General features: G+C 54.8%; 7 protein-coding genes across 7 annotated transcripts; 2 read left to right on the top strand and 5 right to left on the bottom strand.

Annotated features, from left to right (window-relative positions):
* Positions 1-125: 125 nt before the first annotated feature.
* Positions 126-6,436, bottom strand: sidD (nonribosomal peptide synthase SidD; the record flags this gene model as incomplete). Its single annotated transcript, XM_025590790.1, has 2 exons — positions 126-5,991; positions 6,047-6,436. 2 exons carry the CDS (start codon positions 6,434-6,436, stop codon positions 166-168), a joined length of 6,216 nt encoding a protein of 2,071 aa, XP_025443248.1. The 3' UTR covers positions 126-165.
* Positions 6,437-7,895: 1,459 nt separating this feature from the next.
* On the bottom strand, positions 7,896-9,605 carry sidJ (putative siderophore biosynthesis lipase/esterase). Its single transcript, XM_025586306.1, has 2 exons — positions 9,088-9,605; positions 7,896-8,993 (listed from the first exon to the last, which is right to left on the bottom strand). The coding sequence occupies exons 1-2, from the start codon at positions 9,142-9,144 to the stop codon at positions 7,986-7,988; spliced, it is 1,065 nt and encodes a 354-aa protein (XP_025443247.1). The 5' UTR covers positions 9,145-9,605; the 3' UTR covers positions 7,896-7,985.
* A 1,248-nt stretch (positions 9,606-10,853) lies between these two features.
* BO95DRAFT_513709 (uncharacterized protein) lies at positions 10,854-11,658 on the bottom strand (the record flags this gene model as incomplete). Its single annotated transcript, XM_025591623.1, has 2 exons — positions 10,918-11,658; positions 10,854-10,867 (listed from the first exon to the last, which is right to left on the bottom strand). The coding sequence occupies exons 1-2, from the start codon at positions 11,504-11,506 to the stop codon at positions 10,854-10,856; spliced, it is 603 nt and encodes a 200-aa protein (XP_025443246.1). The 5' UTR covers positions 11,507-11,658.
* Positions 11,659-12,083: 425 nt separating this feature from the next.
* Positions 12,084-13,984, bottom strand: BO95DRAFT_101114 (Zn(II)2Cys6 transcription factor domain-containing protein). The gene is made up of 2 exons (XM_025580305.1): positions 13,314-13,984; positions 12,084-13,249 (listed from the first exon to the last, which is right to left on the bottom strand). The coding sequence occupies exons 1-2, from the start codon at positions 13,759-13,761 to the stop codon at positions 12,126-12,128; spliced, it is 1,572 nt and encodes a 523-aa protein (XP_025443245.1). The 5' UTR covers positions 13,762-13,984; the 3' UTR covers positions 12,084-12,125.
* A 1,320-nt stretch (positions 13,985-15,304) lies between these two features.
* On the top strand, positions 15,305-17,347 carry BO95DRAFT_441943 (MFS transporter). The gene is made up of 3 exons (XM_025586305.1): positions 15,305-15,482; positions 15,557-15,790; positions 15,868-17,347. Exons 1-3 carry the CDS (start codon positions 15,323-15,325, stop codon positions 17,244-17,246), a joined length of 1,773 nt encoding a protein of 590 aa, XP_025443244.1. The 5' UTR covers positions 15,305-15,322; the 3' UTR covers positions 17,247-17,347.
* A 65-nt stretch (positions 17,348-17,412) lies between these two features.
* On the bottom strand, positions 17,413-19,707 carry BO95DRAFT_481479 (uncharacterized protein; the record flags this gene model as incomplete). Its single annotated transcript, XM_025590211.1, has 5 exons — positions 19,593-19,707; positions 18,794-19,539; positions 18,573-18,723; positions 17,790-18,492; positions 17,413-17,700 (listed from the first exon to the last, which is right to left on the bottom strand). The coding sequence occupies exons 1-5, from the start codon at positions 19,676-19,678 to the stop codon at positions 17,413-17,415; spliced, it is 1,974 nt and encodes a 657-aa protein (XP_025443243.1). The 5' UTR covers positions 19,679-19,707.
* A 1,477-nt stretch (positions 19,708-21,184) lies between these two features.
* On the top strand, positions 21,185-22,382 carry BO95DRAFT_462801 (carnitine:acyl carnitine antiporter; the record flags this gene model as incomplete). The annotated part of the gene is made up of 5 exons (XM_025588939.1): positions 21,185-21,442; positions 21,495-21,543; positions 21,601-21,617; positions 21,670-22,283; positions 22,334-22,382. 5 exons carry the CDS (start codon positions 21,185-21,187, stop codon positions 22,380-22,382), a joined length of 987 nt encoding a protein of 328 aa, XP_025443242.1.
* Between the last annotated feature and the right edge of the window lie 845 nt (positions 22,383-23,227).

Genomic DNA, 23,227 nt, shown 5'->3' with positions numbered 1-23,227 from the left:
TCGTCTGGCGTACTTCAAATCGAAGCAGGGTATTGCGGTTTCTTGCGTGTAAGGAAAGTGCATTTCTCGCTCTTTCCGAATAAAAGGCTAGTCATAAACATGATCTATTCTCTAAATCTATAATTTTGCTTCCATGAGTTACGTGCCAACGATATCAATCAACCATCACTCAAAACTCTCCAACAACACCTTCCCCCCCTCAACACCCGACACCACCTCCCGCACCGTCTCAGCCACCAAATCCAGCCACCGCTTCACTTCCTCCTCCTCGCTGCCGACAACGCCCAACTGCAACTGGCCTCCCTTGACAAACGAAACAACCTTGACCGGGTACGCCGCGTCCCCATGCGGGTTCAGAATATCAACCGCACACTCCCGTCCAGCGAAAGGCATGGTGTCAAAGTCCTCAAAGTCCTGGTGATGCACGATCGAGTCGAACGACCCGGCTCCCTGCCATGCGGGCGCACATTCCCGTGCGATCTTGCCGAAGCCCACAAAGTCGTACGCCGCCGACTCGGCGCTCTGGCGCTGCACAGCCCCTAGAAGATCCACCGCGGTCCACTCGCGCTGGATGTTGATTCGGATCGGCGCGAGCTGGTAGCAAGGACCAACAACGTTCTCAACTCCGATAAGGTCGAGGGTACGGCCGGTGGTGACGCCGCCGAAGGTGACGTCGCGTGTCTGCAGGAGGCGGGCGAGAGCGAGAGCCCACGAGGCGGTAAGAAGGGTTGCAGTCGTTGTGGCGGTGGTTTCCTGGACAGAAGTGAGGTCCAGGTCGAGGGATTGAGTGTGGAAAGTGGATCTGGAGGCGGGCGATTTCGGACTGGTGGAGGGGAGAACGGCGAGCGTCGAGTCGTGGAGGAGGTTCTTCCAGTAGGTGAGAGCAGGAGTCTGGGTCTCCGGCTTGGTGATGTGTGCCATGTACGCGGAGAAGGGAACCTGATCGGTCGCTTGCGAACTGGTGTAAAGGGTTTCGAGATCGCGGAGCAGGTGGGGCAGAGACTCGCCGTCATATTGCGCGTGAGAAAGACCGAGGACCAAGGCTTCGCGGCCGTCCAGGGCTTCGACGTGGAAGAACTGGAGGAAGGACGAACCGAGAGGGAAGTCTGAGGCAATGTGGTTGTTGCACAGCTCGGTGATGTACTGCTGCAGGTCTTCTTTGTCGGCTGTGTGCTGCGTCAGGGGGGTGGCGAGCTCGTTCAGCACAACCTGATAGAAGGCCGATTCGTGCTCGACAAAAACGGTCCGCAGGATGTCGTGGGTTTTGACGAGGTCGCTGCACGCGCGAAGCAGTCGCTCACGATCAATCGCCCCCTGGTCGAAGATGAGCATGGTGTATTGGATCGAGGTGCGCGGGGCATGCACGGTCGCGCGGATGTCCAGCGCTTGGGAGTCGGTCACGGGAAGAACATCCTTGATTGACCAGGAAGATTCTGCCAGCTGAGGACGGATGATTTGAGACAAGAATTGCTCAACATCCGAACGACCAAGAGTGGAGAACGGCTGGTAGGGCTGAGCTTGCTTGGCCTTAGAGGCTTGATCGACCCTCAACACTCGGGCCGCGTCACCCAGGCGCATATGCTGGAAGATGTCGGCCACGGACAGGTTATGACCCTGGCTACGAAGACTGGAAACCAGCTTCATTGCCAGGACGGAGTCACCACCCAGGCGGAAGAAGTTGTCGTCAACATCAATCTCTTCCTCGGGCAATCGAAGAATCTTGGCCCAAGCGGACCGCAGAATCTTCTCGGGAGCCGTCAGGTTTGTATGAATAGCAGTCTTTGCCCATACCTCCCTAATCCCGTTGCGGGTCTGTTCCAAGATATCCTGAGGGATCTTAGAGGCCAGCTGATTGAGAACACTGTGGTCACTCTGTTCGCCCTGGGTAGGCAGCTTGTCAACCACAATGTATGCAGACGGAGACATGTAAGAGGGAAGCGAGTCGCGAATGAACTTGTCGAGCTTCTTCAGAGCAATAGCAGCACTGACGGGAACCGTGGCACTGAGAGTGGCCGCCGACTCGCCGCTAATCACCTGTGAGGCTGGTAGGATGGAAAGGCTCTCCTCATCGGAAGACGGCCGTTCTACTAGAACGACCAACTCCGGTCCAGTTTCGTTGAGCGACTGTCGAATAGCCGCAGCGGCGCGAACTGCAGCGGGCAGCTGTCTGTTCAAGTGCATTTCGATATCGGCAATATCCACAGCATGTCCCTGAATTGAAACAACATTCTCCTTACGGCCAACAAACACCAGGCTACCATCCTCGCGCAGCTGGACCATATCACCAGTCGATTGCACTGTGCCACTGCGACCAGGGCTAGTCGAACTTCCTGCAACCAGCCAGGCCGGGTTCTGAACATTTTCGCCGGAGACAAAAGCGCCTTCGAGCCAGAGCTCTCCGACACAGCCAATGGGAGACAACAAAGCTGGGTTGCGAGCATTGACCACCCAAGGAACAACTGCAGAGGGGTACTGCGCTCCCTGCTTGATAGTGGCATCGGCACGAAGTCGTCCCGAGGATTCATCCCGCGTCAGAGGAGGGGTCTGGTTCCATTGCCAAATCTGGTTCAGCTCAACCTCAGGCAGACACGAAATTTCTTCAATGCGCCGCTGCAGACCCTTAGTCAACTCGACGCAAGCCACTTCCAGCTGCACTAGCATACGCTTCATCTGTGCAACTTCGATCAAGCTGCCGTCGAAGCTAGCACAGATCCGGAAGCCACCCTTGCGCACAGCACATCCCAGCATAAGCGGATAGGGGTTGAAGTGCAAAGCTTCGCGAACAACATCACCTGTCTCAAAGCCCAGGTCACTACCCAAATACTCCGGTTCCAGCTGGACGACCAAGCCGGTGCCAGCCTCGCATGCGTGTTGGGCGTCGTGGCTGACTTTGCGGATGTTCTGCATGCCCATGTGCTGGTAAGGGACACGAGCCAGAATGGTCTGCTGCACGGCTTGCAGATAGGACTCGACCGTACTGGTACGGCTGACATGAATGCGAACGGGAAGTGTAGCAATCAAGGGGCCGATGATGCTCTCGACGCCCGGCAAAGCAATATCACGACCGGTGAGCGTTTCACCGAAGACGACGTCATCACTTCCAGAATACTGAGAAGCCACCAGTGCCCAGGCACCGCGAATCAGGGTCGCCATGGTGAATGGCCACTTCGCAGCGGGCTTAAGCGGAATCATATGTTCGATAAAGGCGTCGGGAGTGGGCATAAAATCTCTGGACGGCAGGCGGGGAAACTGGGGACCAACCGCGCCCTGTAGTTCGCGTCTCCAGAACTCGTTCATAGCGGCCGCATCCGTATCGTGCACGTACTTGACAAAGTCTCGCATCTGTGCCTGTGGCTCGATCTGCTTAGCGCTCAGCGCGTCACTGACATCCTTAAGCACCAGTGGCTCAGACCACCCGTCGTACACAACATGGTGGATTGTCCAGACCATGTGTTTGCCCTCCTTGGCGTCATCCACAATCGCATAGCGAGCCAGGCTCTCTCCCAAGTTCATTCTTTCCTCGCGATCGTTCTCCAGGTACTGCGCCAAGTCGATTGCATGCTTCCAGGTAATGTTCTCCTTGAGCACCACTTGCTGGAGACCGGGATCCTGCAGCTGCACCAGACGAGTGCGCAGAATAGGTTTGGCGGCCACGGCTTCCTCCCAGGCTTTTTTCCAAGCATCGAGGTCGATGTGCGATGGAATGCGCGCAACTCTCTGTGCCACGTACAACTTGACAGATTTGAGCGAGAAGGTAAAGAGCGACTCCTGCGTGGGCGTGCAAGGATAGATGTCTTCAACTGCCGCTGGGTCAACTCCGCAAGCGGCAGCTGCCTCGCGACAGGCGCTTTCGACATCTTGTGATATCATCGAGAAAGGGGGCAATTCAGCGCGGGCTTCAGTGGCGCAAATCTGAACAACACCGGCCATTCCCGAGAGGGTAGGGTGACCAAAGGTGTTGGCGACGGTGAGGTCAAGACCTTGCTCGCGGCACACCGACACCAGCCTCATCGCCATAACAGAGTCACCTCCAAGAGCAAAGAAGTTGTCCTCAGCCCGAATGCCCTCAGCATCCTGCTTCAACACCACACTCCAAGCCTGGCGAAGACGCTGCTCGAGGTCGGTCAGTTCCCGACCGGCGCCGTTTGTCTCAGCCCCTTGGTCGAGCTGGCGAATGTCAACCGTGGTAGCAAATTGTCGGAGTCTCTTGCGATCCGTCTTGCTGGAAATCAGGACTGGGATGTAGTTCACAGGGATATAGACCGTGGGGACCATGTATCGCGGCAAGACCTTGGCTACGTCGGCATTGGCTTCGGAGAGCGTCTTCTGCTGCTCATCCGATAGCTCAACCAGGCTTAGGTCGCCCTGCTCATTTGCCTTGGCGGACTGGAACGTAACGAACGCAACTAAAGTAGCCTGACCACCGGTTCCCTGCGGCACAACCACCTCAGCGATCACATTAGCATCGGAAGGCAACCTATCCTTGAGCTGACTCTCAATCTCCCCGAGCTCAACACGCTGACCGCGCAGTTTGACCTGGGTGTCCTTGCGTCCAACGAAGACAATACCACCCGAGCCGTCCGGGTCGTACCGTCCCAAGTCACCCGTCTTGTAGAGACGGCCGCGACGACCCTCGTAGCCATTGTGGCCCGCAACAAGCCATTTAGGATCCTCAATGAACACGGTGGCGGTCTTCTCAGGGTCATTGAGGTAGCCCTGACCGACGATCGGGCCCTCAACGAGCAGCTCGCCAACAGCGCCGACGGGCATGAGGGTATCGTGGTCGTTGGGATCGGTGATCCACATTGCGGCACCGTTGCCGGGTCCGATTGAGATATAGTCTCTGCCAGTCGCTGCGCTGCTGTTGACTGTGCATCCAATTGTACATTCACAAGGTCCGTAGCCAATAATGATGCGGGTGTCCTGTCCCCACAGCTTCACATCTCGCGCCGAGACAGCCTCACCGCCAAGACCGAGACCAGTCAGCGATGAGATCACATCCGCATCTAGAATGCGCGCCACTGACGGCGTCAATCCAGCATAATTGATCCTCATCCGCCGGAAGGCTCCGTTGATATCATTGAGTCGATCTTCATCCGAAGGAATGCACAGACAGCCACCGTTGCTCAGAGTCAACAGCATGCTGTCGATACTGACGTCGAAGGCATAGGAGGCGAAGTCCAGTACCCGGGACTCGGGTGTATATCCCACGGCCTTGGCACGTGGAATGGCGCTACTCGTGTAGGTTTGGTGGGAGATGGTTACGCCTTTGGGAGTACCCGTACTGCCCGAGGTGAAGATGATATACATCAGAGTGGTCGGGGGCACGGTGGGAAGCGCTTGAAGCTCCTGGTTCAGATCGAAACCCTGGAAAGTGTCTTCTTCTACAACCAGGACGGGACCGCCGGGCAAAATCGAGGTCGCTAGATCGTGCTGCTTGCGCGACGAAAGCATCATCTTGCCCCCGACCTGTTGCGCCATATTCTGGAGACGGGCTAGCGGAAGCGTCGGGTCCATGAGCGCAAAGGTTGCGCCAGCCTTCATCGCCGCGAGAACTGCCACGATGGTCCACCGTGACTTCTCAAAGCAGATGGGCAAGATATCATCCAGTTGAAGCCCCAACTCCTTGAGCTTCCAGGCGACGTGTGTGGAGTAACGGTCGACCTGTGCATAGGTGAGGTTGCCGTCCCAGGACGCAATGGCCTCGCTCTCCGGAGCCTTTTGCGCCCATTCCGTTACCATTTCATGCGTGCAGAAGCTGTATGTTGGTGGTAGCTCATGGTTCCAGCGCCAGATCTCATCCAGATCGGATGTGGTCGCTCGAAGGCACTCTTCGATGGAGCTCTCGGGATTGCTCAGGCATCGCTGAACCAGGTCCGCTAGCTTGGTGACATGTAGCCCCACGGTGAATTCCAGCACGCTGGGTGAGTGCCATACTGGCCGAATCTTGAGGTTTCCGCTCTCAAAGCCAACCTCCACATGGGTGACACCCTGGTTCACGGTGGTTCGTTAGCTTGAATTCGCAGACTCTCGACCAATGGTTCACTGTATCTTTTACCTCTTCGGGGGCTTGTGACAATGTGCCCGTGCTCAATAACAGCGTCGTGGGTGTCACAGGCGATTGATCTTGCGTGGCTGCGGCGATGTGTTGGGCGACTGCGGCCGAGACCTGACCGATAGTGCTCTGTAATCCCGGCATCACTTGTGGTGTCGAAAGCGACGATTTCTCGGCGCCCGAATACGCCCATTCGAAGCGAACCTGGCCGTCTTCGCAGGACTGCAACAGCAGAATGATCCATGATACTAGCAGAACTTCCTCTCTCGTCCCTGTCGGAGTAATAGTGGAGATGGAGGTGGAGGGAGCTTCCAGGCCGGCAACCTGGAAGAGGTGGAAACCGTCGGCATCGACTTGCGACTGTTGTTGTTGTTGCGACATTATGACTCTAGCTTTGAAATCCCTTGTTAATATATTTGTCAAGGGGGGTCATATAAGTCCTTCGTCTCCCAGCAGTCCAGCTGAAGGTTTGTGTCTGTCTGGTGAGAAGGATTGAGAGGAGGAGGTGGTGGTGGTGGTAGTGGTGGTGGGGGAAGGAGGGGAAGGTGGATTTATTAAAGATGCAAGTAGTAAAAGTAGGTTCCTTCTTTGCCCGCTCTCCGACCAAACCGGCGAGTCACCGCTTGCGCGAGTTCGGCCCTCTGTGACCAAACGGGTATGGTGTGGAATTATATAGTAGGCGCTGGCCTGCCAGCCAAGATTTTGTGGATGGGGAATTGTGCAAGATGCGAAAGGAAGATTCCCCACCAAGTGCAGCGCGAGCCGCGCGCACCGGCTGTGTGGTGGAGATTATCATGTTTCCCTTCATCACATCTGCGGGAAGAAGGAACCTGCAGATTGGCGCTATGTGTTTTTGAGCAGTGGACCGAAAAGGCCGGACGGAGACTTGGAGAGCAATTACGGATATTGCAGACTAATTGTCGACTGCAGAGTGCAGACGAGTAAGTCGCTGACTGTAGGTACCCGATCTCTGCAGGTTGAAAGTCTACCTGAGTCCTGACTCCTAAGGAGAGCAGAGAGGGGCTGGGAAAGTTCACAGCAAGCTGTGAGTGAATGGGCTAGAGTGCCGCTACCTACCCAGTACCCAATTCCACCACCACCACCACCACCACCACCACATCCTAATCCACTCTCGGTTTCAACCCACCACAGAGCATGCCCATCCCTTCCGACGTTCGGCGGGGCGGAGGAGATTGATAAGAAGTCGCCTGACCCAAGACTAGTCTGCTGCAATTTCCTTCGCGCGACTTTAGACTAGGGACATACTCAATTGAGAACTGAGCACCGAAAAAAATGTGCCAATCGAGTTCAGTGCAGCAGCAGCCTTTGCCCACCTCGGTTAGAGAAAACTGGGTTTGGGAGTGGAAGAAATTTTTATCACGGCAGGGTGGGGAAAGACAATTTTATCAATCAGTGATAAGATGAGGTTTTGCTTTTTCGGGTACCGTACCGTATTGTGTGGTGGGGGGAGGGGGTGTCGAGTGTGACCGTACAGTACGCGGTCCAATACATCCTGCGCGGTAACTTATGGGGCTGGGCAATGAAGAGGGGATGAGGAGGGGGTTTTGAGGGTCGAAAGTTGGGACCTGGTTCGATGAGGTGGCTTTGGGAGAGGAGTAAATTGTACAGCATAGAGAGTGGTGATGAAGTTGAGACAATTTATTTTTCCAGTTTTATTTTCCTGCTATAGTCAGTCTGTTTTGCCCACACTTGATGGTGGGCTGGGGGGATTGCGCCAGCTCCAGGTGCAGATTGTCCGCACTTTCCAAGTACAAGCCATTCCCAGTGAAAAGTCAAGGTCCAACACCTTGCTTTGACATACAATGATGAAGAATGTAGTCATCGTCTTTTATTCACAAATCTATGCTCTAATTTGAACCGTTGAATCTTTAACATTGCACGCTAAAAACAAAACTAGATCATAATCATCTCAGTTTCCCTTGACTGCATTCAGATAGCTGATGACCTTCTCGGCCAACAGCCTTCTCGGCTCCGCCTGGTCGTCATTGCTCAGCGCGTGCGAGGCATTGGGGATGATGAAGCTGTGCTGGTCATCCCAGATCTCGGCCTCGCCGTTGTGGTTCGCCGCGTTCCTCCACCGGGCCATCAGCTTCTCCTTGTTGATCCAGTCGGGCACCGCCTGGTCGGCGCCGGAGAACATGACCATCAGGCGACTGCGGAGCAGGCCCGAGTCGCGGATCTTGCCGAAGGTGGTCTGGAGGTGCTCGTCGCTCAGATCGGAGCTGAACAGGTCGTCCTCCTGGGGCGTGGCGGGGCTGTCGGGGCTCACGAGGCTCAGGAAGCGGCGGGCGCTGATGGGGACGTTGGCGCCGTAGCAGATGTTGGCGGTGACGTCCAGGGGCAGGACGGTGTCGAACTTGGGGTCCTTGTCGCGCACCGCCTCGCGCGCCAGCGCCTCGGCCTTGTCGTACACCGCCCGCACCTGCTCGGGCGTCTTGCCGTTGAACCCCCAGTGGAGCACCCACTGGATGGCCTCGCGGTCGGAGACGGGCGCCTGCATGATGGCGCCGTCGAGGGCCATGCGCTGCAGGTGCTCCAGCTCGCTGTCGAACGGGTGGGCGACCGTGAAGGGGTTCGGCCGGTAGAGGTAGTGCAGCACGCACTGGCTGCCCGTCGAGTGGCCCATCAGCACGATCTTGCCGGGGCTGCCGTACTTCTCCGTCTTGTAGTCGCGGATGTAGTTGAGGCACTTGGTGATCTCGTTCGTGTCGCGGTCCAGGTGGCCCAGACCCCAGGAGTTGTAGGAGGAGGTGAGGTTGAGCATGAAAATGGACCAATCGCTCTTCTCCATCATTTTCGCCATGTCGGCGACGTAGGACGTGGTACCGATCCCATCACCCAAACCACCGACGAAGAGGAGACTGTGAGGTTGAGCAACCTTGCCGGTTGTGTATTCGAAGGTGACGAGGGATTCAGTCTGTCAGTTATGGGAGGTGAAATGGTCAGTTGCCTTCTTGCTATGTCTCTTCCTCTTTTCTCTGCGGATGCGGAGGGGTCAATCGTCGACGTACGTAGTGGTGGAGCATGCCCGGGATACCACCCTTGGGCCAGAATTTGGAGTACAACATGATCTGTGTGGTGGTGAAGAGCTGATATTGTCTGTGGTGTGGAAAGTTGGAAGGCGACGACGGGAGAGAGGGAGTTTTCCAGAAATCCCACGGAAGCTTTTGCAATGGCAGGTTCTCGGGTTCTCAGGTTCTCTCGCAAATGATGGGATGATGCCAGCGGTGGCCTTTAAGAAAACAAACCCCTCTGTTATCGCGTAATTGTGGGGAATGAATTCATAGGCCACGTTCTCCTTTTCCCTCGGCTGAAAGTATTTCTGAGACCGGCAATTGCTGTGTGGGTATTTTTGCTGTTTGTCTTGCTCTTTTCAGTTGGGCCACTCTGAGGAGTAGTCTTAACATACAGTCTGTCCACTTCTGCTCTGACCCGACCTGATCCGACCGACCCGTTGTTGTGAAGGAGCCGGTTCCCTGGGACCAGGAAGCAGTGGCTTATCAATCAGTACACACAGCTTCGTACAGTAACCAAGGTACCAGACACACTCGGGCTGGATGTGCGAGACACTGAAAGCGGACTGAACCTTGTTACTCGGGCTTGTTAGTCCGAGTCGAGTGGTGCTTTTGAACCTCTTGAACAAACCGTGCTGAAAATGCGTATCCAGTGAGGGGTAAGTCACATCGAAACACAACCAATTTCCTGCGACCGGTAACGATGTCTGAGACTAGTCCGTTACAGTGTCCTTACCACGTCAGGGTACGTAATTCATTTCCAGCGGTTCCGGTGTTCGGGCCTCACTATGGATCTAATCAGATTCTCCGGTTCAGCACCAGACAAGCCACCCTTCAGCTATCAGATCCGCTATTGTCTAATCTGATCGAAACTCACCGTTGCGTTTGGGTCTTGACTACTCCGTACACTAGCGTCCCTATGCGCTGTTGGGAGATTCCGACGTTGTTGCAGTCGAGGGATATTTAAGGGGCTGCTGATGAAGGTTAGGTAACCTCGATGGACAACCAAACTACTTATATAGACTGATGCTACAGTGTACGCGGGGTTTGTACGACAGGGGAGCGAACACTGGCAAAGATGGCATCGCCAGCAGCAATTGTACCGTGACTGTACCTGCAGCATGGTGAGGAGCCCGCGAGACCCCCCTGAGCAATTCTCGGAGCACGGAGCTAGTCTAGCAGAAGTCGCTCGAAGCCGTGGCAAACGTTGAGCTGGAGCCCACATTATTTCCTGACTGCCCCCGATTCTTCCCTTGGCATCATTTCGGTGAAAGAGCCATCATGCCGTCTGCCATTGAACCTCTTGCAGTGCATTGGGAAAGTGAATAATGACATGAGGCTACATAGGAATCTTGCCTAGATACAGTACATACTTATCTAGGTAACAAGTACACGCAATCTACAGGATCGAGACATGTGCGATTAATGCTTGGGGGCTCACAAACACAATGCACACCGCCTAAATTTGAGGGGATCGGCAGGCACGGAACAGAGGTGTAAACATTGCAAACAGGGACCATTCTGCGCACACCTTAGGCATTGAATAATTCTTCTGACTGAGGCTATCAAATCACCATCGCTATCACCATCACCAGACAGAAAGTGAGAGACCAGATCAGAAAGATCCACATCACTGAACATACAATGAGTGATCAACGCACCAACTTTCCCTTACAAGACAAAATGTACTCTATCTTCCCGCTCTCTATCTCTTCAATTGATTGATCTCCCTACCACCCTTGCGAAGAAAAAAAAAACATAATCTAGATCAAGCTCACTGTGAGCGGTGGATTAGCTATCTTGCCAATCCGACCGCGAGGGACCGACCTACCTCGAACTTGATCTGTTCTAGGAAGACCACAAAGCGGCGAAGCGTGGTTTCGACCACCGACTCGCAGGGGTGCAGCACGGCATGACCCATTGGCGGCAAGGCCGGCTCAGTGTCCTTCCCCAGGGACTGGAGCAGCTTCTGCAGACTCTCCAGCAGACCCAGGAACTGCTTGGCGTTGCGGCCGATCAGCGTCCGGACCAAGAGTGTGGCTTCCTTCTCATCGAGCTCCATGCGGCCCAGCTGCGACGGGCTGCGCAGACAGATGTACTGCGACAGCGGCTGCTCGAACGCCAGCACCGTGGGGTCGAGGAGCGTGCTGCCGCTGGTACTCGTGATGCTGTAGGCCAGACTGCCGGCCTCGAGGAGGGTCAGGCACTGCTCGGCCAGCGCGGGCAGCATCGCAAAGGACGAGTGCGGGCTACTGCGGCAGCCCTTGCACTTGACCATCGCTTTCCCGTGGGTGACGACCTGGTGGACCAGGTCTAGGATGGTGGCGAGCTCCACGACCGGTTGCAGGTTCCGGCACTCGGTCATGATCTGCAGGAGACGGATCGAGCAGGAGCAGTTGCTGCTGCTGCTGTCCATGACTGCGTGGCGGAGCTCAGAGAGCGAATAGAGCGTTCTATCAGCCGGGTGGTCCAGTTTGCTCCGAACACAGGGTCATCGTTGTATCGAGAAAGATAAGATAGAGACTGCATCTTTGCTGTTGGTAGGAGCTTCGAGCCGAATAGGATCACGATTCGCGTACGCAGTCGCCGCAGGCCTGGGCTCCTGAGTAAGACTGGTTTGCCCTTGCGCCTGAATTCACATGCCTTGCGGCGACTCTACATTGCAGCCCAATCACGCCGTCGTGCTGGGGAGGTACTAGAATAGCCTCACCTTATATCACTTCCGGTGGAAAGGCTCTGTTGATCTGTTTCCTGCGCAAGCCAGTTCACTGTGCGACGTAGCATGCTATGAGATCCGCGCACTCGTCACACAGCTGATTCTCGGCCATGCCCCAGCGCGCAGGCAGCAACCCTGATGCTCCTACTTTTTTGGGTCTAGTACGTAGCATATGCGACTGCCCAGATAAGGCACTTAACACAGGTCTAGTCTGCTACATTACCTTATATGGACTGTGATGTTTTGGGAGAGAATCAATGGAAGCGGAGGAATTTCTCTGAGCCGAAAGTGATGTACGATTGAGATAAGCGAGTATAAATCATGACTGTGCTAGCAATTTAGTCTTCATCATAATCAGCTCCAGCCGCTGATCGGTCTCCATTATCATTCCCAGCCTGCCCCGGGCAGCAGGAACTGCCAAAACTTCTTGCGTACATAGACGGATGCGACGCACGGTCATCTGCAACTCTGATAACCGGAGGTACAGCACCTGGGCTATGAAAAGAAATTTGTCCTCAAATGGAACACAGAATCCTCCTACCACTAACGGACAGGCATCCACCTGTGTCTTCAGATAAAGGCTGCTTGCCCGGCATCGTCCAAAGTTCGCGCTGGGAATGTTATCGGGCCTGTTACTTGTAGGGAGTGGCTCAGGGTTCTCCGCGAACAGCCTTTCTGCAAGTCCGCTGTCCAGGGATATAATGGCCTCTAGAGCGGTCACTAGGCTGTCAATGCTGACCACGACCATCATCAATAGATTGATCCAGGTACGGGAGCATAGGTTGCATTGAAGGATGGTGTGCGAAAGTTGCTGCAGCACGCGTTGACAATTCAAGATGGAGTCAATCGTAGCTGCAGGTCCCGCACGCGATGCAAAGTTGTTAACCTGAATCAACTCGCGTATCGTCGGTTCGTGGCATTGGCACTGGTATTGGAGACTAGGCATGGTGGAATTTGTCTTGAAGTGTTCTGGCACATAGCTGTAGGCGTTGTTAAGCTTCGGAGCTCTCGTTGGGATGAAACTGCCGAAAGGCTCCGTCGCTGACATCGCTCTTGTTACCGTTGGTGGAATACTATCGATAGACGAGGTAGCCGGCTGTAGCCAGGCGAGAGAGTCTTTCTTCAAAGCTTCAAGGTCAGAGGTCCGGCTGTCTGCAGGTCCGTGGGCGTCATCCGCAGGGGACTGGCTATGGCTAGGGAAGTTGCTCGGAGCCAGATAGTAGCACTCTGGGGCTTGGTCTTGAGAGTCCGTCGTAAGGAAACTTCTTGATGGGCTTGTAAAGTGGCTTGAATGAGAGGGACTCGTGTTGTTGACGCTCTCGGTCTTGTTGTTGCTCGGGCCGAGGGAGTCTAGCAGTTCGCGCTCCTGCACTAAATCCGCGACAGAATTCGACATGAACTCCTGCAGCCAATTATCTGAAGATAGGTCGTTGCCGTCGGAATCTTTCGGATCTTGTAAGCAGGTAATATTGTGTGAGTAAATAATAGGTACCACAGGGAGTCATACGATTAGGATCCATAAAGCAGTCTTGGTGTAGACTTGCATCATTCACACCAAGGTTTTCGAGGCTTTCGCTTGCATTGTTGTCAAGCATCGCTCTCTCATTGACACACTGGTAGCTTGATAGATTCGCCCTGACTTCGTGCACCGGCTCCTCTATAATCCTCTTCTTTCTGGGGTACCCACGGAATCTCTTGTCCAAAGGACCTCGGGCATGCTTTGGCATGTTGAAATGGTTTCCATTCGTTGCAGTATCTTTTTTCTTGGCCGGTCTCCCTAATCGTCGAGAAATGCTGTAGATACAGCTGTAGTTGTGCTTTTGGCATCGTAAACATGAGGGTTTCTCATGGCTGCATCGAATTTTCGCCTGCTGGCAAGCATTGCAGGTCGTTCGCACCTTTACACTCTTGGGAAGTGGACCAGTGGTGACTTGCGAAGACTTGTCTTGATTCATTGTAAATACTACAACCCACAGGTTGAGGACAATGCAAAAGACTGCAGTTCAGTTCCAATCGACGTTGGTAATATACTGGTAAGGAAAAATGCAAAGATGAACACGGGCCCTGGTGCCAAAGATAGGGGGAAAGAGCAGTATGGTACATCCGCCTCTACCACCTCGATACTACTGTCCAGGTCCAACAGCGTATAGACCGAGGCAGAGCACCTGAGGTAACCATGATGTTGTAGGTTACATAGCCATGTTTCACGGCTTAGTCGGGAGCATTGACCGGTCAGCTTATCATCGCGTCTCCTATAACACTAGAGTTCTAGGCTGGCGAATCGTGCAGTACGCTTCCGAATGTCGTAAGACCAGGTCGGTAGACCGGGAAGTGTCACTGGAATGTCGTCTAATGAACTTGTTGACATTTTCTCGAAGTAGATCGCGGTTGAAGCTCTCTCAATGCCGAGGAACAGAGATGCTCGGACCCGAAGGGCGGAACTACCGAGCCCTATCCGCCTGTGATCGTCATGTTCAGCGCCAGTCGACAAACCCGCTCAATCGAGTGCTAAAATCGTGCTACATACCTAATTGGTATCATCAGCCCCAAGTCTCCCAGTCCCAGAGTTAGAGCCCCGTCAGAGCCACTCACTCACAGGGCGTTCCCTACCATGTTCCCCCGCGGTGGCCTCCGTCGGAGCCTGTCTTACACAACGAAGATCATTTCACCCGCCACCGGCGCCCCGAGCCATCCTGTGAACGACTCAAAGCTACGGAATATGCGTAACACCGAGTGGCAAAGAAGAAGTATGGGTATGCGAGGACCTCGATTAGAGCTCCGAGATCATCCGCCCTGTTTCCGATGCTGCGGTCAGCCGCTGGGTTTCATGGTTATTTTTCTGCTCAGGAGCCGCCTCACAAGGCGTGATTGATTGTCACAAAATTGAAGGTCTGTAACCATTTGCATTTCACATCTTCGAGCTCATCTTATGATAGTCATGTGTTAGCAGACGTTGCATATTTCGCATGTGTAGAGTGTCAATCACAGCAAGGAAGGCACATTGAGCAGCATTCCAAGCGTCATGGAGCATTTTCCAGCAATTCCAAACTGCGAAGGCGTGCAGAGCCTCTTTAGGTCGTCGAGCGAAGACAGTCTCTGTTATTCTGGCATATGTTCTGTGACATCTGAATCTAAAGAGAAGCAGGAGAGTGTGTCGTATTGTGCAGATTGTTTCACACGCTGATGACGGCTGAGAATGCTTTGGCCCTATAAGTTAGTCAGTGGTCGATCATATTGCTCTTCATCGGGCCTTTAAGACAAAGTAGAAGAATGGAGGAGAAAAAGAAGCAACTGGGAGGCCGAATTGTAGTCACGATGTTGATGCCGACATCAGGAACCTCGTCTCAATTAGGCAAGTGCAGATAAGCGGGGCGGGGTCGAGTGACGTAGTTATGCACCTTAGTTACATCTTGCTGACTCATTTCCATACCGTCTTTTCCGGAACTGCCGGACATTCTCACCAGGTACAGCTGGAGTTCCAGTTTGTCAGTCTTCCATCTTCTCAGGAACGTCTCAATGGCTTCAGTTCCAGGCCCTGATCCCCTCTCCGATGGGGAATTTTCCTCACGTCCGCCGCGCTACGCCGGTGAGGATACCACCCCGACCAGCCGGCAGGAAATCTGGGGCTGGTATGCTTACGGCATCGCTGCCGAGGTCTTCGCTGTCTGCGGTGTCGGTACGTTTCTGCTTCCCTTCTCCCTGTACACCTCCCTGTACACCTCAATATCAGCACAAACTTACTAGTCCCAGGATCATTCCTTCCGCTGACCCTTGAGCAACTGGCTCGCGAGCGAGGATTACTCCAATCCAGCCATCAGCCATGCGTTGGGCCGAACGCGCCATCGGGCGACTCCAATGAACAATGCGTCGTCCATTTGATGGGGTTGGAGATCACCACCGCCAGCTTCGCCATGTACACCTTCTCCCTGGCGGTGCTTGTGCAAGCATTGACTCTGATATCGTTCAGCGCGCTGGCAGATTACGGTATGACCACCCGATTCTCTCTCTTTCGGTGCCTTGCTCCATACATCAGCACTGACCATGATGCTCCACTTCTGCAGAGAGTAACCGCAAAACCCTCCTCATGACCTTCGGCTTCGTGGGATCCGTAACGAGCATGCTGTTCATGTTCATTTCCCCGTCCGTCTATATTCTTGGTGCGCTCCTGGTCGTGGTAGGCGTTGTATGTCTGGGGTCCTCGTTCGTCGTGCTCAACTCGTTTCTGCCCGTCCTCGTTGCAAACGACCCGTCCATCGCTTCACCAATCAAAGAGACACCGGAAGAGCTTCACCAGCTACACCCTGATGGAGAGGAGGATGACGATACCTTTCGCACGCATTCCGCCCGGTCGCATGGTCATGATCAGGGCGAATCCGGTCAGTCCTCTACAACGAAGGCCGTGTCTCCCGAACTACAGCTGTCGACGCGCATATCGTCCAAAGGAGTGGGGCTTGGTTATTGCGCCGCAGTGCTCGTTCAAATCCTCAGCATCGGGCTCCTCTTGACTCTCTCGAAGACCTCGATTGGTAAATCGGCCGGCACGCTGCCGCTGCGCTGCGTGCTGCTGCTAGTGGGTCTCTGGTGGTGCGCGTTCACACTGGTCAGCCGGCGGTGGTTGCGCACCCGCCCCGGCCCGCCGCTAGAGGAGGCCGGCGGCGCAACACACAACGGCGGCCCACCCCGCGCTAGATGGCGGCTCTGGCTAAGCCTCGTGGGATTCGCCTGGAAATCGCTGTGGAAAACCGCGCGGGTGGCGGTGGGCCTGCGCGAGATGCGCCTGTTCCTCGTGGCCTGGTTCCTGCTCTCAGATGCGCTGGCGACGGTGTCCAGCACCGCGATCCTGTTCGCGCGCACCGAGCTGCACCTGAGCACCACCATGATCGCGCTCCTGTCGATCACCGCCACGGTCTCCGGCATGGCGGGCGCATTCCTGTGGCCGATCGTGTCGCGCCGGCTGGGTCTGCAGTCGCATCAGACCATCATGCTGTGTCTTGCGCTGTTCGAGCTGATCCCCTTGTACGGACTGCTGGCCTACTTGCCCTTTGTCCAGCGCTGGGGCGTCATCGGCCTGCAGCAGCCCTGGGAGATCTATCCACTGGCTGTCGTGCACGGCGTGGTAGGAGGCGGATTGGCCTCGTACTGCCGCTCTTTCTTCGGGCTGCTGATTCCGCCCGGCAGCGAAGCAGCCTTCTACGCCCTGTACGCCGCCACGGACAAAGGCAGCTCGTTCATCGGCCCGGCCATCGTGGGCATGATGATCGACAAGACGGGCCAGGTGCGAAGCGGGTTCTTCTTCGTCGCGGTGCTCATCCTGCTCCCGATCCCGCTGATCTGGATCATCAACGCGGAACGGGGCCGCGCCGAGGGGCTCGCGGTTGCCGAAAGTCTGGCCGATCGGGATGGCGAGGAAGCGGAGGGCTTGCTTTCTCGACGAAGCTGAGCATGATGATGTTGATGCAAGCATGGTGTTATATATATTACTAGTATAGACAGATGGATGTATTAGTCTAGATGATTCCCCACGAATAACGAATTATTGTACACCGAACACCGCCCCCGGGTCCCGCCCCCTTTATTCTTGAAAAGTCCAAAGAAAATAACCCCGCTCAATCGTCGTCCACAACTACCACCATCCATACCCCCACCTCCCCGTTGCTCGCTAGCAATGGCGTGCAATGGACCCATCGATCGCGTCCTTGGGTGTTGTACCTCGTCACCCACTTGATACGTGCGGTGACGCTCCGCCCACCTTTCAGGGCTTCCAGCAACTCCTCACGCACGGTCGAGGTACTCCCGATCCGCGAGAGGAAGGAGGACTGCAACATGCCGGGGATTTGGAGCGCGGGGGAGGTGAAGAGAATCCGCAGCGAGGGGTACGGTCGTACCAGGAGGTACTGGTTTTAGTGTCAGTCGCAAATCGCTTGCCAGAAACGCAGATAGGAACAAGCGAAGACGGAAAAGAGGAAGGAAAAAAGAGGCCTACATTTTCATACACCCCGGTCAATGAGCCTCTCCACATGGATTCCTTCACCTCTCGCTCCCGGATGGCCTCATCCTCGACCATCGACCACGTCCGACTCATCGCCTGCCAGCTGCCCCGATCCAGCATCCCGGCCGTACTGGACACCGCGCTGGGGTGGAAGAGCGTCCCGCCGACCTCGTGCGCGACGGTCAACTCCCGCGGGCTGAACAGCTCGGTAAGCTGCCGGAATTCGTCCTTGGGACGGTCGGTGTCGTCGTCCTCGTCATCTTCGCCGTCGTACCGCTGGCTGTACACTGATCCTAGTGAGCCCAGACTCTCTCCGGCCCGGTGATGTGGGTGACGGTCATTTTGCATCACTGCCTGCGACGGTTCGTGGTTGAGTGGTGGCTGAGTAGGAGGGTATGTGAAGGTTTTTGTGGCATTATCATTGTCGTCGAAACGGACCTGCACCCCGCCTTCCTCTTCTATCCCTTCCTCTGGCTGGATGATCTCCATGGAGTCCTCGTCCCGCGCATCCTCCGCCGCCTTGGCCTCGGCTCGCCGTTGCTTTGCCTGCAGAGCGCGCAGGGATTCCATCTGTGCACCGTCCATGGCCAGCCCGGAGACGTCGATTTGGGCGCCGATGAAGTACCGCACCGTGCCACGGCTGTCGCACAGCGGGGCGCACTGTAGTAAATTCATGAACGGGGAGCCATCGCGGCGGCTGTTTTCGTGCGCATTAGTTTGTCTCTCCTCCCGTGCAAATTCTCGATACTCTGGCGGTCCGGGTCGTAAGCAACTCACTAATTCAGGAACAGCTCGGAATGATGCCTTCCATTCTCGATGCCCTCGCGAATGCGTCTCACGCTGTTCGGGTTGGTCTTCGGCCCCTGTAAAAACCGACAATTGCGACCGAGCACATAGTCCATGCCGTATTGAGTCGTGCGATGGAATTCTACACACCATTGTCAATAGGAGAGTCAACACTTAAGCAGTAGAGCCGGCAAGCTCGAGAGAGCACATACCCTCCGAGGCGAAAATGATAGGATTGTCGCGTCGTGACGGATCGGTCAGGCAGAACACCTCTGCCAGCGCATCGGACGCGCCCTGGAATTTGGGCGGGAGAGTCCCGCGCACGCGCTCTTCAACCACCCTACTTGTCAAGCTGATACAGCGGGCGGTGATGAAGGCGGGAAGCTCCTCCGCTGTGAGGGCCTGCAGAGCCTCTGTGACGCGCTGGTACAGCACCGGGTGGGAGATTTGGCCCACAATTGGGTCGGGCGTCGCGATAGTGACTGGAGGTGTGTCGATGACGGATCGAACGAGCGCATTGGCATAGTCAATAGCTAGGAGAGCCTTGCGGGCTGTGAGGTAGTATGTCAGGAGGGCGAGCGAGCGCGGACGCTCTTCGAGCAGAAATTCGCGAAATCGCGCAAGATAGCGTGGGTTATTGAGAATAGAGAGCATGTGTTCGGAAGAGAACATGAGGTCGGCGAGACGCTCGAGGCTGTGGAGGGGAGCAGCGTCGTCGGATGCGGCTGGAGCAATCAAATCATATGAGAGGCCTGGTTCTTGAAGCGGATGGAACTGCTGCTGGTCGCTATCATTGTTGTAGTAGGGATTGGGCTCGTGGAGAAGAGGCAGCTCGTGGATCATATAGTTGCGACGGAGAGTTTTGAGGGATGGCTTGGGTGTTAGATTGGGATGCTCCTCATCCTTGCGCGCCCGGCTAGGGGGATGAGGAAAGCCAGCGATGAGTGCCTCTGGAGGTCTGCACACCGGTAAGCAAGAGTTGAATCCCTTCGGAGAGCAGGTATGGCTCACGGTGAGGCTGGGTAGTTGTCGAGCGCGACGGTCGACGGCTCGGAGCGCAGCGACTCAGTATCCATAAAACTGGTGTATTGGTCCATCACGGCGTCGCACAAAAGTTTGGGTGTCTATATGGCTCGTGAAAGGAATCTTTTCTCTGCTTTATAAATCCTGCCCTCGGTTGCATTTTGATATATAAGATCCGATCGATCGAGGCAGCAGAAGGCAACCAACACTGGATGTATCGCATAATCGACAGAACCCAGAGGCATCACAGAAGAGCGAGTGATCGATCGATGGCCTTCAGCTGTCAAGTTGTCAACCACGCGATCGGACCAATTTAGGATCAATGATGCAATGGTGCAGATAAAACCAAGAGTTTGAACCGGTTCGTGCGATCTGTATGCTGCCGAGCCGCGAGTCTGGAACGGCAGACTGCGGACACGACGAACCTGTCATAGATCTGCAGGGTCGATCTGCCGCAAAGTCGTCTCCCCTGAACTCTGGCTACCTTGACTGTTTGCGGAAGACGCATAATGGATCTCTATTATACCAGATCTCTGAGGAATTCTTCTCCGCGGCCAAGGAGACAAGATTGGGGCTCCGAACCAGTGAGTTGACGAACCCCTGCAGTGAGAGGGTCAGATTGCAGTCTAGGTTGGAAAGGGGAAAGGGGCATGCTCACAGGTGGGCAGTGATGAAACGCCGGTCAGTGTGCGTGTACCAAGCTTAGAGAATTTAGATCACCATTGGTCAAGACGAACAACCAAGTCCACCCAGCCACAGCATGATCTGTACTTGATATGTTCATAGTACAGAGACTATGACTGGGGATACCAGCCACAGCTGTCAGCCATAGTTGGCACACTAGCCACATTTCTGCATTGACCGAAACCGGCATGTGAAGGCTTGGCATAGTCACCAGTCATGACCAGTCATGTGCCCACCATCCCCCTCCCGAGCCCGAGTCCCTTCGATAAGCAATCTTCCTGTCGTCCGTTGCTGTATCCTTGGACAGATGATCATCAACACGGTCACGATTGACTTCCGCTCACCCGGTGCCATTGACCACGAGGAGCAACACGCTTGGACATTGTCTATAGTGTTCTGTCAGAGTTCTGACTTCATCGGGCAGCTATGACGATGAAATTGGGAAGTGCCAGTTAATCCGTCACTAAGTTAGTTCACGTTACTTACTGTGTAGTTATCACTCACGATGAGGTGCCACCCACCGTCGCTAGGCAGAAGACGGTAATGACCTCGGAAGGATAGGCCGCGACTGACCCCTGTTCTCGGAGCCATATTTGATCCGCATGCCGAGCCGAGGTTCCCTCCTCCTCCCCGCGGCCTCGTCACAATCCCCAGATTAGCTTACTCCGGAATACCGACCGACTGACCGATCGCTTGTACTTGTGGTCTACTGTACTTAGCTCTGCTGGCTGTCTTTTCTTTCCAGTTCTTTTCCTCGTATTCTTTCTCAAGACCCATCCTTCTGCTTTTTTCGCTGTCCAGACGATCCTCCCCTCTCTTCTTTCCTCCCCTTACCACCCTCTCTCTCTTTTCCTTAGCCTCAGCCTTTCACTCGAGCGTCTGTCTACCTTTCTACCATGTCGACCACATCCACATCCACATCGGCCTCGCCTCCGGTCCCAGAGAGTGTTCCCGTCACAGAGACCAAGCCTGTCAACCAAACAATCGCACAGATCCGCTCCCTCGTAGCGGGCGGTGTGGGTGGTGTGTGCGCCGTCGTTGTCGGACATCCTTTCGATTTGGTCAAGGTGCGGTTGCAGACGGCAGAACGGGGCGTCTACGCTGGTGCTATAGATGTGGTCAAGAAGACGGTCGCACGCGAAGGTCTTGCGCGTGTAAGTTGGGATGTTGCCTACGGTCTTGTGCAGTCACGCTAACTTGCCGCAGGGATTGTACGCGGGTGTTTCAGCTCCCCTGGTGGGAGTGACGCCTATGTGTAAGTGCGCGAATTTCCCCTGTCAAGTCTTTGGCTAACGATGCGCTTTTGAATCAGTTGCTGTTAGCTTTTGGGTACGGTCTATCGCTTGTAAAGCACTTGGAATTTCTCAACTGACCATCGCAGGGTTACGACGTCGGAAAAACGCTTGTCGGCAAGTTGTCCACCGTAGAGGTGAAGCACAACACCCCCCAATACACCATCGGCCAGATCTCTGCGGCGGGCTTCTTCTCGGCGATTCCCATGACTCTTATCACGGCTCCCTTCGAGCGCGTTAAGGTGCTACTACAGATCCAAGGTCAAAACCCGCCTCCGCCTGGTCAGAAGCCCAAGTACTCGGGCGGCTTGGACGTGGTGCGCCAACTGTACAAAGAGGGAGGCATTCGCAGTGTGTTCCGTGGTAGCGCGATGACGCTGGCTCGTGACGGACCCGGTTCCGCGGCATACTTCGCCGCGTACGAGTACATCAAGCGGACGTTGACGCCCAAGGACGAGCAGGGACGCGTCACGGGCGAGTTGTCGATGACCGCTGTGCTGGCCGCAGGTGGAGCTGCTGGAATCGCCATGTGGATTCCGGTCTTCCCCGTCGATACCGTCAAGTCTCGCCTGCAGAGTGCCCCCGGTCGGCCTACCATCGGCGGAACCATTCGCGCTGTCTATGCCAACGGCGGGTTCAGGGCGTTCTTCCCCGGATTTGGTCCTGCTCTGGCCCGTGCTGTCCCAGCCAACGCAGCGACTTTGTGAGTCCTATGTTCTTTCTCTTTGATAACCTAATACTGACGTGAGATAGTGCTGGTGTGGAATTAGCTCATAACCTTATGAAGAAGTACTTTGACTAGACGACGTCTGGCGGATCCTGGTGATCTACACAACAATCTTCATGACATTTTTTTGGCTGCAGTTTCGAACTTCTTCCGGACGTTAGATGCAATCTAGCGGGTATACCATTTTGGATCTCGTAGTCACTGCGCCAAGCGGGGCTATAGAATGAATGCGATAGAATAGCTGTGTCTGAATAGAAACAGTGTGAATCGTGCATGCCTTCCCGGGCAGCCCATGCCACAAAATTCTCTTGGTAATTGAAGCTGGCATAGGGACAACGGCCTTGGCAGCTAAATTCCAATACAGATGAAGACTTTATAGGTCAATTTGAACTTAGAAATAGTCAGGTTGATAAGTGTTGGATTTCTAGCAAATCTTGACTCATTTTGCTGAGAGAGGTAATTGTACCAAGCCGGGGAGAAAAGAGCACGCGAGCAGTTCGTCCTCAATTGAACCTCATTTCCAAACTCTATTTCGGCCCAACATAAAGAATAGCGCACCTGGGCTTACAGTGTATACTCGTATTCTTCTCTATCTAAACTTGCATTTCATTTTTTCCTAATCCCCTTTTCGTTTGCACATGATCTGGCTATGCATTCTTGTGCCGGTGCCGTGCAAGAGCTTCCCGCGTGAGGGATATATAGATCAATCCGTCGATGGCACCACACAAGGTCCAGACCACCCATTATTTCTACTCAGGTATCTCGTTGACATCGTGCTACTAATTTTCAAAGAGACAGAACTATATATGGGGATAGAGGGCTTCATGGAATGCAATCAGGTACGATTCGTCCCCATTGGATACCCTTTCAATTACACAGAGAACTACTAAGTGATGCTGCGACAGATATCGGTCGCATTT

This window comes from Aspergillus brunneoviolaceus, assembly GCF_003184695.1.
Source record: "Aspergillus brunneoviolaceus CBS 621.78 unplaced genomic scaffold BO95scaffold_26, whole genome shotgun sequence".
Taxonomy (NCBI): domain Eukaryota; kingdom Fungi; phylum Ascomycota; class Eurotiomycetes; order Eurotiales; family Aspergillaceae; genus Aspergillus; species Aspergillus brunneoviolaceus.
This window is presented reverse-complemented; position numbering and strand designations above follow the sequence as displayed.

Excerpts from the sequence above, each read along its gene's own strand:
- BO95DRAFT_101114 (XM_025580305.1), bottom strand. The coding sequence starts at position 13,761 with ATGAATCAAGACAAGTCTTCGCAAGTCACCACTGGTCCACTTCCCAAG. Across the intron at positions 13,250-13,313 it reads CTGCTTTATGGATCCTAATC|ATTCCGACGGCAACGACCTA; the intron begins GTATGACTCCCT and ends AAGATCCGAAAG.
- sidJ (XM_025586306.1), bottom strand. The coding sequence starts at position 9,144 with ATGTTGTACTCCAAATTCTGGCCCAAGGGTGGTATCCCGGGCATGCTC. Across the intron at positions 8,994-9,087 it reads CGGGCATGCTCCACCACTAC|ACTGAATCCCTCGTCACCTT; the intron begins GTACGTCGACGA and ends CATAACTGACAG.
- BO95DRAFT_441943 (XM_025586305.1), top strand. The coding sequence starts at position 15,323 with ATGGCTTCAGTTCCAGGCCCTGATCCCCTCTCCGATGGGGAATTTTCC. Across the intron at positions 15,483-15,556 it reads CTTCGCTGTCTGCGGTGTCG|GATCATTCCTTCCGCTGACC; the intron begins GTACGTTTCTGC and ends TACTAGTCCCAG. Across the intron at positions 15,791-15,867 it reads CAGCGCGCTGGCAGATTACG|AGAGTAACCGCAAAACCCTC; the intron begins GTATGACCACCC and ends CCACTTCTGCAG.